The sequence below is a fragment of the Phocoena sinus genome, chromosome 2 (assembly GCF_008692025.1).
Source record: "Phocoena sinus isolate mPhoSin1 chromosome 2, mPhoSin1.pri, whole genome shotgun sequence".
Classification (NCBI taxonomy): Eukaryota; Metazoa; Chordata; class Mammalia; order Artiodactyla; family Phocoenidae; genus Phocoena; species Phocoena sinus.
In genome coordinates this window covers 67,079,875-67,093,924 of record NC_045764.1, presented here as the reverse complement: position 1 = coordinate 67,093,924, position 14,050 = coordinate 67,079,875, and the positions used below count along the sequence as shown (strand labels likewise).

The 14,050-nt window shown below is 49.4% G+C and overlaps 1 protein-coding gene across 1 annotated transcript in view; it reads right to left on the bottom strand.

Annotated features, from left to right (window-relative positions):
• ITGA11 (integrin subunit alpha 11) overlaps positions 1-3,507 on the bottom strand; it is a 141,880-nt gene extending 138,373 nt beyond the window's left edge. Inside the window, 1 exon segment of the mRNA XM_032621170.1 lies at positions 3,349-3,507. Coding sequence (XP_032477061.1) covers positions 3,349-3,400 — 52 coding nt within the window. The 5' untranslated portion in view covers positions 3,401-3,507.
• Between the last annotated feature and the right edge of the window lie 10,543 nt (positions 3,508-14,050).

Below are 14,050 nucleotides of genomic sequence, written 5' to 3'. Positions count from 1 at the left end.
CGACACAAAACACTCATGCCAGGATCATACTGACTTCAAGACAGCCTCAATGGCAAAAACAAAAACAAAAACAAAAAACCCTGAGTTCCCATTATGACCAAGATTTTGGGCCAGGCCTTTGGGAGAAGGGATTAGGAAAGTTTAGGTTTATTTACGAGTATGATGTATGAAGGTTACATCTCTGCATCCTTAGATCCCTTACTCAATGGCCAGTAATGAGCAATGATGATGATGATGATGATGGAGAAGAAAGACAAACTCCTAAATGCTCAATATGTGCCTGCAACTTTCCAAATACTTTATATACATCATAAATCTTTGGATACTCTTTAAGTTCTATTGTTATCATCCCCATTTTGCAGATGAGAAAACTGAGGCACAGAGCTGGTTAGTAACTTGCCAAGGAAACAGAGTCCCAATTAGCAGAGGCCAGACCCATCCCAGGCAGTGAAACCCCAGGGCCTTCACCCCCACGCTCTGTCTGATCTCCCTATGTGTCTTTACATCACCTGTCAGGTAACAAGTGCTCAGTAAAGACTGAGTTTTTTTTTCTGCTTCCAAACTGGGAGGATTTCACTTTTATTTTATTTTTAAAAATTTTATTGAAGTATAGTTGATTTACAATGCTGTGTTTAATTTCTGCTGTACAGCAAAGTGACTCAGTTATACATATATATATTCTTTTTCCTAATCATATGCATTACAATAGGCAAGTTCTGATCAATGGGTCTGTTCTCTCTGAACGTCAGCTATAAAAGTCTTTGGACCTGTCTACTTTTTTCCTGGCTTTCTTGATAGTTCTGCCCATCTCATCACCCTTCACAGCCTGCAGCAGAAGCTCTGGAAAGATCAAGGCTCTGAACTCATAATGGCCTTAATGAGGACTCCCCCACCAACATGGCCTGTGACAAGTCCCTGCCCAGCCAAACTGTGCCATCACCAGTAGGCAAGCTTCCTGATAATCCTCACATTGAACCCATGTGATGCACAGATGAGACATCAACATCAGTCCTACTCTGGAGCTGGGGGAATGGACCCAATGACCTCTGTGACCCTTCTAATCTCCAGAGTCACTACTGACCAGAGTCATCTTTGTGGTTTTCAAATATTCATCTTTTTGTTCTTTAACTACTGTAGTTCCAGGAAATAACACTCTAATGTACAAACAGTCCCACTTTAAGGTCTATCCACACTCTACACACTCCTTTAAGGCCCAGTCCAAATGCTATCTCCTCCTGCAGGAAGCCTTATTCAAGCGGAACTGAACTTCTCCTGTTCGAATTGCAGCTCTTAGCTTCTCTGTGCCATTCACTCCCCAGTGCTTCTATTTAGCTTTCCCTGGTCTCACCTTGTTCTCAGCTACAGGCAGGGCCCTGACTGCATACATGCTTGGGCCCCACCCCCAGTTCCTTGCAGATGTTGTTCCAACACTGATTGATATGTTTAACGAATCCCATATTTCAAGAACTCAGACTGACCAGACATAACTCAGGAGTGGTTTTCTCCATATGAAGGGAGCTCTGAGTCACAAATCCTGTCCCTGTCCTTCACTGCACGCCCTTACCCCCCTCCATCCCTGCTTTATCATTATCAACCACCGATTCAGCCATACTGTGTACCAAGCCCTGTGTTAAGAACTTTTCTTACAGGGCCAGCCTGACTTAATCATGCCAACAGCTTTCTGGTCTCAGAATATCTATTTCCATTCACAGAGGAGGATACCTGTTGTAGAGATTGCATAACATGCCTAAAGCTGTACGGCTAGTGGGCAGCAAAGCCAGAACGGGAAGCCAGGTCTGATTTCAAAGCTTTTGCCCCTTGAGGTCTGGACTGTCTCTAGCCCCTAAAGCAGCCATTTCAACTCAAGTTCTGGTGGGGCCACATATCTGGGGTCACACAGGAGTGCATTCCCTTTTTCTATGGCTGGGTCTCCTAGTGATCTGAAGGCACTTCCTAGAGTTCCCCCTCTTGCCTAAATGACCTAGAGAGGGCTTCACCACCTCCTCCGGCAGCCAGTTTCTAGATATATGCTGGCCTGGTCGCAGCTCTTCCCCCACTGTCCCCAACGCTCTCTCCTCCCCAACTTAAAGCATCAATGTTTGTTTTCAGTTGTGACTCTACGATCTGAACTGAACCCCACCAGCACAGCCCCTTTCAACTACAGGCCCTCCCAGAAGCTCCACTATAGACCGACGCTGGGTGCACTTGTTTGCCGTAGTACCCCGGGACTGGGTGAGCTTGCTTGGGCTGGGGGATCTCCACCTGTGCTCTTTGAGGGCGCCTCTCCCCCTGCCACCGCATCTGACTCCTACTACTGGCCCCAGCCCAGACCTGGAGCCCACGCAGAAGGGGAGGCTAGGCCCTTCGGCCAGTTTCCGAGGTGCTGGTCGCCGCCAGAGCACTCGGCCACGCCAAGGAGGGGACCCGCAAGCTTTCCCGATCCGTAGAACAGCGCCTCTGGCCGCCGCCACCAAGTGGCGGGTCGCGCCGTAACTCGGGGTGTGGGGACTCCCGGGCCGGGTGCCCCAGTGAGGATGGCCCAGGGCTGGCCTCTCGCTCCGGGCCGCCCGCCCCGCCGGCCTGGGGTCCCCGCCGCGCCGCGACACCTGGAGTACATTAGGCGGCGGCGCACGTCTCAGCGATGGCGGAATCCCCCGCATTATTGAATGAGCGCACAGTTCTGAGCGCGGGCTGGGGGGCGATGCCCCGTCCCTATCTCGAGGGTCAGGTAATGTTTTCGGGGGCCCTGGACTGCCGAGCTGCTCTCCGCAGCCTTCCGCTAGGCCCGCGACGGCTCACCAGAGCCTGGGCGCCGACCGCCTCAAGGCTGCGCTCCGTTCCGGCCCGAGGGACCCTGGGCGGCTCTTGGCTCCCGGCTCTCCCCCAGCACCCCCCCCCCTTCCCTGGGACCGCCGCAGCAGGCTCTCCACTCTTAGGGATGCTTTCTCCGGGCGCCCTGACCCCTTCCCTCGCTCAGGACGCGCGCCCTCGGCGCTCCCGGGACCGCGAGTGACCCCCGCGGCGGCGCGGAAAGCTCGGCGGGGCGCTTGGAGGTAAGCAGGGCGCCCAGCGGGGCCACCAGCCCTCGGCGCTTTTCAACTCGAGTCTCTTCAACTCCACCAAACTCCCGGCCTCTGGCCGCCTCCGCGCGCCTCCCTCTAGCGCGGAACTTGGCGGAGTCGCTCGACTGCAGCCAGTTCCCGGGGGACCCACGTCCCCGAGAGCCGCCGAGGTCGGACCCTGGGAGCGCACCGCGACCGGCTCCTGGCAGCTGTATCCCAGGCCTCGGCGGGTCAGGGAGGGGCTCCCGGAGGCGGGGGGGTGGGGGGGGTATAAGGGGGCACGTACCTGGCCACAGGCTGAGGGCCCACGCCACCAGGAGGCCCCTGGTCAGGTCCATGGTCCGCGGCGCGGCGGCGGGGCGCGGTGCGGAGCAGCGGCAGGGGGCGGCGAGCCAGAGCGACAGCCTCCTCTGCGAGGCGCCCCGAGCCTGCACTGCGCGCGGCGCCCGGCTCCCTGACAGCCGCGGCTGCTTCAGAGGAAGTGGGAGGGCTCGAGCGGCGGGGAGGGGCGCCCGGACACCGCTGGGCTCTGGCTGCGGGCCAGTCGCGGCCCCTCTGCCACCTGGGCAGGCGGCGGGCTGCGGCCTCGACGCCTCTCTGGATCTCTCCTTTTGCCTCCACCCCACCTCTGCCTTAGGAGAAAATTCCAGAGAACCGCTCCTGGGAACCACCTCACCAGTGCAGCGCCTGCCTCCACACCACCACTACCACCAAATTCAGAGTCTGTTCAGGAAGAGTGGCTTCTATTCTCATGTCCGAGGGGAAGGAGCTTCCGAGAGCTCAGAGGGGTACCTAAGGTGACTCAGGGACACGGGCCATGACACGGGTCTCCCTTGGCCAAGGGGAGTGTATGTCTGTCCAGCTTCCATTCTGAGACAACCCCCTGCTCTCCTGCACCCTGGGGCTCGGAATGTAAAGGCCACAGTGCTTCTCCTGGCCCTGGAATAAATGCAGATCCCCCTTCCACCTCTACGCTGTCCACCCCCCACCCCTGAGGCATTCCAAAGCATCCAGGAGGACCCTGTGCCCACTGTTACCATAACAGTGAAGCTCTTCTTTGGAACCTAGCCACCTTCCTTCTCAGCGCTTCTAACCACTGACAATTAAATTCAATGCACATTTGTTGCATAAGCTTTAAATCAGGCCCTGGACCAAAACCCATGGGTGTGGAGGCTGGCCTTTCTAGCAAGGGAGACAGCTGAGGCAGAGGGTAGGATGGCCTGTGTGGTGAAAACTAGAGCAGAAGTCCCACATCACTTTCTCGGGAAAACCTTCCCTGAAGCCCCCCTCCCCAGCCCCACATCCTTAGCAGGTCAGGTGCCCAGACACAAGCTCATTCTCTCCCCCACAACTCTCATTTTTTTTCCTTGTACTTACTCAAGAAACTAGACGTTAACTAGTGTAATCATTTGATTAACTTTTCTCTCCTTGCCCAGATTGAAAACACCACTGGGGTAGAAATCTCTGGCTCACACTGAGCACTTAGCCCTCAACACCCCAGGAACATAGTAAGTGGGTGGATGGAGAGGTGGATGAGGGCAGGTGGTGTGTGGGTGCACAGAGTGGGGGAGGGATTGGAAGGTTTCCCAGAGGAGGGGACTGGGTTTTGAGAAGGCCCAGGTTCACGCAGGAATAGTAGTGGGCATTGTGCCTGGCTCCCCGATATCGCTGTCATCTTGCCAGCTACCCTGGTTTTTATTCTGGTATCCTCACCTCTCCCATTCAGCCACAGTCTTTGGAGGAAGCTGATTCTACCTCTGGGGTGTGTGTGTGTGTGTGTGTGTGTGTGTGTGTGTGTTTGCACGTGTGTTGGGGGAGGCATGCGGTTTAGGCTGAAATGAATCACTGTATTGCCATCCCCAGGCCATAGTTTAAGAAAGGGCAACATGACCAAGGAAGAAGTCTTTCTGGGAATAAGCATTCTTCCTCTTCTAAAAGAGCCACTAGAATTAACTAACGAACTAAGTGTCTCCTCTCCTACCCCCACGTCTCTTCCCTGGCTGGGACAAAGAATCACGTATGTCTGGAAGTTGATAGGGGTCTGGGTGGGCAAGGGAGATCTGGCCTTGGGATGAGGCAGATGCTGGATGACAGAACGGAGAAACCAAGTCCAAGAGGGTCTTGCTGGCCCCCTGAATCAAGCCACCCCCTCAGTCCACTCCCCCAAGGACTTTCCAGTTATGTGACCAGTGAGTCCCCTTTATTGTTTAAGCCAGTTTGAGTCAGGATGCTTTGAACTTAGAGCATTCTGATTACAGCTATCCAGCAGGCTGCAAACCACTTCGCTGCCTCACACAAATTCACACTTCCCCTAGTGTTCTCAAAGTCCAAGTGCATGGGAATTGCCTGGAACACTTGCAAAGAATTTTCTCCAAGATCAGGGAGTCCTGATGGACACTGTGGTCACTCTGCTGTGGAGGTGGGCTGAGGACCTCACTCTGAGACTGCATGCTGCTTGCTGAAGGGGCTCTCTGCAGTGGGCGTGCTGGTCTTCAGGTAGCAATTCTGCCATTCATTAACTCACATTGTACTCATCAGGGGCATGGGGCTCCTCAGTACATGCTGGGTGCCTTTGGATAATCCGGGAAGGTGGGGAGGGGGAGAAGTGTGCCCTCACTTATTCTTTCAACCCAAACTTAAGTGCCTACTGTGCCCCTGTGCTCTGCAAGTCACACAAGAGAAGCTGAGAAGACAAAACCTCGTCCCAACAAGGACCTGCTGTATAGCACAGGAAACTCTGCTCAATATTCTGTAATAACCTAAATGGGGAAAGAGCTTGAAAAAGAATAGATACATGTATATGTATAACAATCACTTTGATGTACACCTGAAACTAACACAACATTGTTAATCAACTATACTTCAATATAAAATTTTTTAAAAAGAAATTAATTTTCTACAATAATGAATCAAAAAAGATATAACCTCGTATTTATTGACATAATCATTGTTATTTAATCATTCATTTAAATCATTTATTATTTAATGATTATTGAACGTTATTTAAATAACACAAGGCAGCAGTGTGTGAGGAACACATGCAAAATCCAGATTCAGTCTGGAGAAGTTCAGAGAACTGGACGAAGGGCTTTATGGAAGCTGGGCTTTGAGTTGAATAATAATAATAAAAATCATCCTTTATATGTACATAGCCTATTTATTTTTTTGTTGAGATGTAATTTACATACCATAACTCACCATGCAATTAAGCATTTTTTAGGATATTCCCAAGGTTGTGCCCCTCTTACTACTAATTTCAGAACATTTTCATCACCCTAAAAAGAAACTAATCATTAGTAGCCACTCTCCACTCCTTCACTCAAGCCCCTGGCAACCACTAATCTACTTTCTGTCCGGATGGATTTGTCTATTCTGGACAGTTCATGTAAATGGAATCAAACAATATGTGACCTTTTGTGTCCGGCTTCTACCACTTAGCATAATGTTTCCAAGGTTCATCCGTATTGTTGCATATCAGTATTTCATTCCTTTTTATTGCCAAATAACATTCCATTGTATGGCTCTATCACATTTTGTTTATCCACTCATCAGGTGATGGATATTTGGTTGTTTCCACTTTTTGGCTATCACGAATGATGCTGCTATGAACATTTGTGTATAATTTTTGTGTGACATATGTTTTCTTTTTTTTTTAAATTGAAGTATGGTTGGTTTACAATGTTGTGTTAGTTTCAGGTGTACAGCAAAGTGATTCAGCTATATCTACATCTATGTATCTACAGATACAGATATAGATATATCTATTCTTTTTCAGATTACTTTCCCTTACAGATTATTACAAGATGTCAAGTATAGTTCCCTAGGAGTAGGATTTCTGGGTCATATGGTAACTCTACGTTTAATCATTTGAGGAACTGCCAAACTATTTCCACAGTGGCTGCACCATTTTACATTCCCACCAGCAATGCATGAGGGCTATATATGATATTTTACTAATTTTGAAATCTCTTTCACACCTGTGATCTCATTTAATAATAACAAAATAGTAACAACAATAATAATAATAAAGAGGGTCAGATGTGTCCTGCAAGGAATTATAATTTTTATAGATAAAGAGATTATATTGGTGAAGATTCTTTCAGTTGCAAGTAACAGAAACTCTACACAAACTGACTGAAGCAGAAAAGGGAATGTATAAGTTCATGTAAATAGGAAGTACAAAGGTGACTGCTGCAGGTATGGCTGGATCAAGAGTCCCAAATGAGACACTTGTCTTTTTCTCTCTGTCTTCTCTTAGTTTTGCTTCACTCTGTTCTCCTTTCCTGCAGCATACAGGATTTCTCTGTCTACTACAAAAATGTAGCCAGCAGACCCAAGCTTATACTTTGTAGATTCTAAAGGGAGAGAGACAGCCTTCCCTACTAGATCCAGCAGAAAAGTTCAGGGTTTTGGTTCATGCCCACCACTGAACCAATCAGTGTCTAGAGACTATGGTATTATAATTGTCCCCATCTGGGGCACACACCCAACCATGAGAAGTTGGGAAGAGAAGGACATTATGACTGACAGCCCCACCAAGACCACGTATTATAGGAGAGGAGTTCCCTAAAGGAAAAAGAAAACAGGGAATAACAAAGTATACTGGACAGACAAAATTCGTAGTTACTAAGTCCGCTTTAGAAATCTAAGCTCAAAGCAGCAAGGGAGTCACCCAAGATCCCACAGCACACACATGACAGAACTGGAATTAGAATCCAGGTGTTCTGGTAGCATATTCAGAATTCATCATAGCATCACAGCTGGATGGGGGAAGCAGGTATTTCAGGCCAGGAGTGCACGTGCAATGTTAGCCCAGAGAGCCCTGTGGGCAGGTCCTCTGACTCTCATGCTCTCAGTCTGAGCACCCTCCTCTGGGGATGTCCTGGCTTCTCTAGGAAGGAAAGGTAGGGGAGATGCCATTCCCTTCCAAAGAACCCAGCAGCTCCTGGGCACTGATGAGAGGCCTGGTTCAGTTCGGACTCACACACTCTCCTTCCAGGCAAGTACTTGGGGCAGCCCAATCTGCTTTCATTTTGGAGGGCACCACTCTCTTTTTGCCCGTTCGCTGTGTTTTCACCTCGAGGGTAATCAACTGTCCTGGTTTGCCTAGGACTGAGGGGTTTCTGGGGTTGCTGGACTTTCAGAGTCAAAACTAGGGCAATCCCTGGCCACGTGGGACAGATTGGTCCCCCTATTTCTGTCTGTCTTGGACCTCTGCCTCATTTTCCTCCATTTTTTTCTCCAACACTTCCCTTTCCACCCCCTCCCCCTTAGGTATCTGTCTCTCCCATTCTCTGGTTATTTCTTTCTGCCTTCTCTGCTCCCACGTGCCTCCAATGCAGCCACTATCCACGTGAACATGTGTGGGGTCCACCTTGAGGCACACCCTGGCCCCCCGGCTCCTCCCTGGTCCCGCAAAACTCCCGCACAGAAACGGCCTCTTCTCTATGCCTTGTCTGTCGGTTTGTGCTTAGAAAATGCAAACTCTTTTTTTTTTTTTTTAAGATAAACTTAAGTAAACTTAAAGTTACTGGGGAGGCACATCTTCTGCCAAAAAAATGATATAATAAATTCCAAAGCCAAAAAGAAAGGACAAAAAGATGTAGAAAAGAAAGCTACAGGATTGCTTTTGTTATCTGCTGTTTGAATGACACGTGTCAATGTTCTGGGCCAATAACGTGGATGATGGGGAGGAGATTGCATTTGTCACGTACACAGAGGCTTACAGGGCGTCCCTTGGTTTCTGTTTGTCATGCCAGGTCTCATCTCTGCCAACAGAGTAGAGGATGTTAGCTTTGAACAAATGTGTTTACAACAGTAGCTTACGTTTGCCTCAGGCACTTTCCACTTGAAGTAGAAAGTCCGATCCAAGACATTGGAGTGGGTAGATGCCGCCTTCTTCCAAACGCTGCGCCTGAGCCCCAGTCTCAGTCCCGTTGAGAGAGTCAGTGACTGGGATTTCTACTAGATCAAGCCCTGTATCTGACCTATACCAAATCCAGGAAGTTATTTTCTGATCTCCATTTCTCAAGCCAGAAGTATGTACAGCATTTGCAGTAAAGATATCAAAGGGAAGGAGTACGGCCACAGCACAAACAGACACGCAGAATGGATACGGAAACATCCTTTTGAAGAAAAAGTATGTGAAAGTGTATGGGAGAATACAAATCTTCTTCAAAGTCTAGAGGTAGCAGACAATATGCTAGCTGAGAAGCCATTTCTGATGAAGCTAGATGAGCAAACCCTTGACATTGGACCAGACTGTAGAGCCACATCAGAAACCACCATCCCAGCGACAACCGTAAGAAGAATAACTGCCTTCCACTGAGCACTTAATATGGGCTAAATGCCACTTCTCCATCATTGCCTTTAGTCACCAGCACGGTCCAGGTGGTTGTCCAGAACTTTCATCCTGGCCCGGCTGGGCTGAGATGGCAGGGAGAAGCTATGAGAGTTAGGGGTCTGGACGGAATGCATAAGGGTTAAGATGGGCTTACAGACGGGTCCTGGGAAGCAGAGTGATGACATTAAACCAAGACAGGCAGCGGAGAAAGGAATTCCCACAGCACATGGACCAGGGGCAAGAGATCAGACGCTGAGCCCTTGAAGAAGTATTTTACTGAGCACCACGCTGGGGATGGAATGACAAACCAGATGTGGTTCTTGCCTCTCCATGAAGCTCCTAATCTAGGAGCAGAGGCAAACATGTACAGGAATAATCAGCGACCACTTATTGCACTGGACACATCATTTCCTTTAATCTTTATGACAATCCTACGAAGTGGTATAATTACAATCTGCCTTTTACAGAGAAAGAACTCGAAGCTCAGAGAGGGGAAGTCCCAGAATTTGTAAAAGGCAGGCCTAGGATCTGAACCTGGTCTTGACTGATCCCAGATTCTGAGCTCCTAATCCCTTGGTTTCATTGGTTTTCGGCACTGGATGGTAGATGGCACTGTGATAAGTGCTATAATAGAAGTGTGACCAAATGCCAGAGGAGGGTCAGGGAAGGTGGTAACGTCTGAGCTGGCCTTGGAAGTAGGAGTTTTTCAGAAGGGAAGTGAGGAATGGCATTCTAAGTAGGGGAAGCAGCAAACATACCTGGTCTGTGCAAGAGAGTGGGAATTCAAGCTGTGCCCAGGGACTGGTGAGCAGTTGAAAGTGTAAGAACAGAGGAACCCCCGGTTTTGAGTTTCTATCCCTTCAAGGGTCAGCTCTCTCTGGTGTATTTGGGGAGAGGGAGTTTGCCTCACGTCTGCTCCTGAGGTAGCCTGGGGGAGCCACTCCTTTGGTCTGAGTCTGGTTAACTTCAAATGTGTCCTTCAGCCGGGTCGGCGATGTGAAGATATGCACCCTCTCTGTGGGTTTCCAGTGGGTGTGACTGGGCCGTGCACACCGACACCAACAATGAATAACACTCTTCCCGTTATTTAGCACAATCCAAATCCACATTAAGGAAGAGAACCGTCTCTCTCTAAGTAAATCTCAGATGTACAGATTACCCAGTGGATTCTGGAGACAACAATTTCCATTATTTCTCAGAGCAGTGTTGGTTCTCATGATTCTTTCTCCCACTTTTAAATGAAGCTTAAGTGTTATAAGTCATTGCATCCATGTCTTAAACGCCAGGTACAGGGCCCCTGAAGGACACTCTTTGGTTAGAAAAAGACCCAGATAAAGCTTCTACATTTTCATCCTTTCTTTCCTTTGGTCAAATTCCAAAGGGGTAAATCCTAGTTTTTTTGGGGGGGAAGGGGTAGTTAAGAGACAAGGGTGGAAAAATAGGCTGGGGGCACATTGTGGGGGATTTTTTTTTGTGGTACGCGGGCCTCTCATTGTTGTGGCCTCTCCCGTTGCGCAGCACAGGCTCCGGACGCGCAGGCTCAGCGGCCATGGCTCACGGGCCCAGCCGCTCCGCGGCATGTGGGATCTTCCCGGAGCGGGGCACGAACCCGTGTCCCCTGCATCGGCAGGCGGATTCTCAACCACTGCGCCACCAGGGAAGCCCATGTGGGGGATTTTTAATTGGTCTTCATTTGATAGGTCATGAGAAGCCTTCAGAGGTTTTTGAGTAAGATGGGGGAGGGGAAGGGAAGTCTATATCCAAACTAGTCAGGAGGACAGACGCCTGTGGCCCTTTGACCAGTTCAGGAAGGTTCTGTGAAGGAGGTGCCACTGCCTCACAGATCATCTTTCAGACACCTCCTCACGGCCCCCCAAGATGTTATGTGCTTCTATGTGCATTCCTTGAGCTTCCATAAAGATGCTGTCTTTTTCCCACTTTGGCCTTGGCAGGCGTTCTGCTCACCAAGGAGCCCCACACCCCCTGGCCCTGTTGCCCACTGTGTCAAATCCATGCCCTGCCTGCCCTTCAAAGCCTTACTCCTGCTTTCCTTACTTTGTCTCCTACCTCTCTCCCAAACAAACCAGTTTCTCCCATCTGGTGGCTAGTACTCAGCATGCCCAGCACGCGAACAGGACCAAAAGCCATCACTGGCCGTCACTAACCGTGGACTAGGCACTGTGCTGAGTGCTGACACGATCTCAGCCAATCCCTCAGCATTCGGGGGTCTCTCTATTCCCACTGAATGGGTGCTGTTACAAGTCGCTGTCGATACGCTAAGGTGTGGGCTTAGCACGTACCATTCCTGTGACTGCTTCCACCTGCAAGCCCAAAGGTGTCCTCTGGCCCCTGGAGCTCTTACAGCAGGCTGGGCATGCTTCAGAATTAGTGGGAGCAGTCCTCAACCAATGACTGATAGGAGCTGGTGGATGAATACCAGAGCTCCCACACCCCCCTGCTGTGGGCTGAAATTTGTGTCCCCCACACCAAATTCATGTTGAATCCTAACCCCCAAGCTGATAGTATTAGGAGATGGAGCCTTTTGGAAGTGATTAGGTCAAGAGGACAGAGCCCTCATGAATGGGATTGGTGTCCTTATGGAAGTGAGCCCAGAGAGCTCCCTTACCTTTTCTCACCATGTAAGGTTACAGCTAGAAGCCACCATCTATGGACCAGAAAGCAGGCCCTCACCAGACCCTGAATCTGCCAGCACCTTGTTCTTGGACTTCCCAGCCTCCAGAACTGTGAGAAATACATTTCTGTTGTTTAAAAGCCACCCAGTCCAGGGAACTATATGCAATATCCTGTGATAAACCATGATGGAAAAGAAGATGAAAAAGCATGTGTATATATGTATAACTGAATCACTGTGCTGTACAGTGGAGGTTAACACAACATTGTATATCAACTATACTTCGATAAAATGAATTTTAAAATTTTTTTTGAAAAAAAAAAAAAAGCCATCCTATCTGTGGCATTTTTGTTAGAGCAACCCAAATGGAATAAGGCATCCATCCTGAGGGGCAACTCTGAGATGTTCTACAGCCTCCCAGGGGAGCCCAGTGGAATTGAGCCCCTGTCACCCACAGTAGCCACTTGTACACTACTGCACCCGGTATAGACATCCTTCCCATCCCTGTCTTACTTCCTCATTCCCTTGACAGTGCTTCCTGGGATCACCTACCTTCTCCACCCCCCGAACATTTGCACTTAAATCCTTGCATCAGGGTCTACTTCCGCAGATCCCAACATAAAGCAGATGGTTTAGACAGGTGAAGCAACTTGCCCCAAGTTTCACAGCTAGAAAGTGGCAGCATTAGGATTTGAACCTAGGGACATGGGTGGAACACAGATAGTGCCTCCAAACCACTCTAATTATACTGCCTCTGGACTGTCTCACATCTGTCCAAGCATCTGGAATGCGTGGGAATGCCGAAAATGCTGCCACTTGAATTTCTGGCTCCAGGTATACTCATTGAAAAAGAAAGTTCCCCTTGGGAAGTAAATAAACCTATTAGCTAATTCAGCCATTCACCCATAGTATGAACTTAACCATATCATTTTCCTCCCCAAGGTCGCTGAACAGGATAGGAGCTTCAATAGGAAAGAGAAAGGAGTATGATTTTGTAGGGAATGTAGGTAAGGAGCGCTAGCTTTCATACTGCTGGTGGGCCCAGGAGGAGGAGGCAGACCCTCAGAAAGGCAGCTGAGAGGGTGATAAAAATGAGTGCATCCTGTTTCCCTATTTAGCAGAGAGCCAGTTCTAGCCCTCTGGGCTGACGTCCTCAGCCTTGAACCTAACAAGTTGCATAACTGCTCTTGAAAGTTAAAAGAGGAGAAACAGGGGAGCACAGCCCAAGACAAACCATAAAAAACATTCGTGACGTGACCACTGACAAAACCCACTATCTAATCTCTATCTCCAGCCAGTCTCGCTCAACCCAGTGACTAGAATGTTAAAAGGATGCTACCTCCCTCTCCCTCCTCTTCTGCCACAGGCTTGAGCGGTTGCCCTTGTCCCCATGATCCAGTGCCAGCCAGGCTGGGGCATCCACCAGTGGGTGCTTGCCTGGAGACTCTGCTTGTCTATGCTTATTTCTACAAAGAGGATCGACCTCCCGCTTTGCCAGGGGAAGTTTTCCCCAGACTGCTCCAGCTGCTGCTCATCCTCAGGCATGTACCAGAAATAAACATTTCCCAGGCAATCTGCAGCTACAGGCGCAGGCCAAGTGGTGGTGTTTGGGGATGGGGAGATAGGTATGGCGAGTGTGGACGTTTTCGTTGATGTTTGGGTAACAAATGCTTCCGCGAGCACTTTTTTTTTTTTCCACCGCTGAGCATTAGTGAGAAAAATATGGATGCATGTGCTGGGCTTAAGGCCTCTTAAGAACTTCCCCCTCAGTGAAGGCCAATGGTTAAGCATTATGCAGAGGATTGTTGCAAGGAAAATGGAGAAAGCAGCATCCTTGGTCTTTGCAGAGCTTCAAAACAGGCTTTGCAAATGGCTGGTGACCCCTGCAGTTGCTTATGGGACTGTGGGGGTAGGAAATGTAGTGGTTAGACACGTGGGTTCTGGGCTCAGAGAAACCTGGGTTAGAATCCCTATCTGGCCCTTCATCAGCTGGGTTACTTGCTTCTTATGACC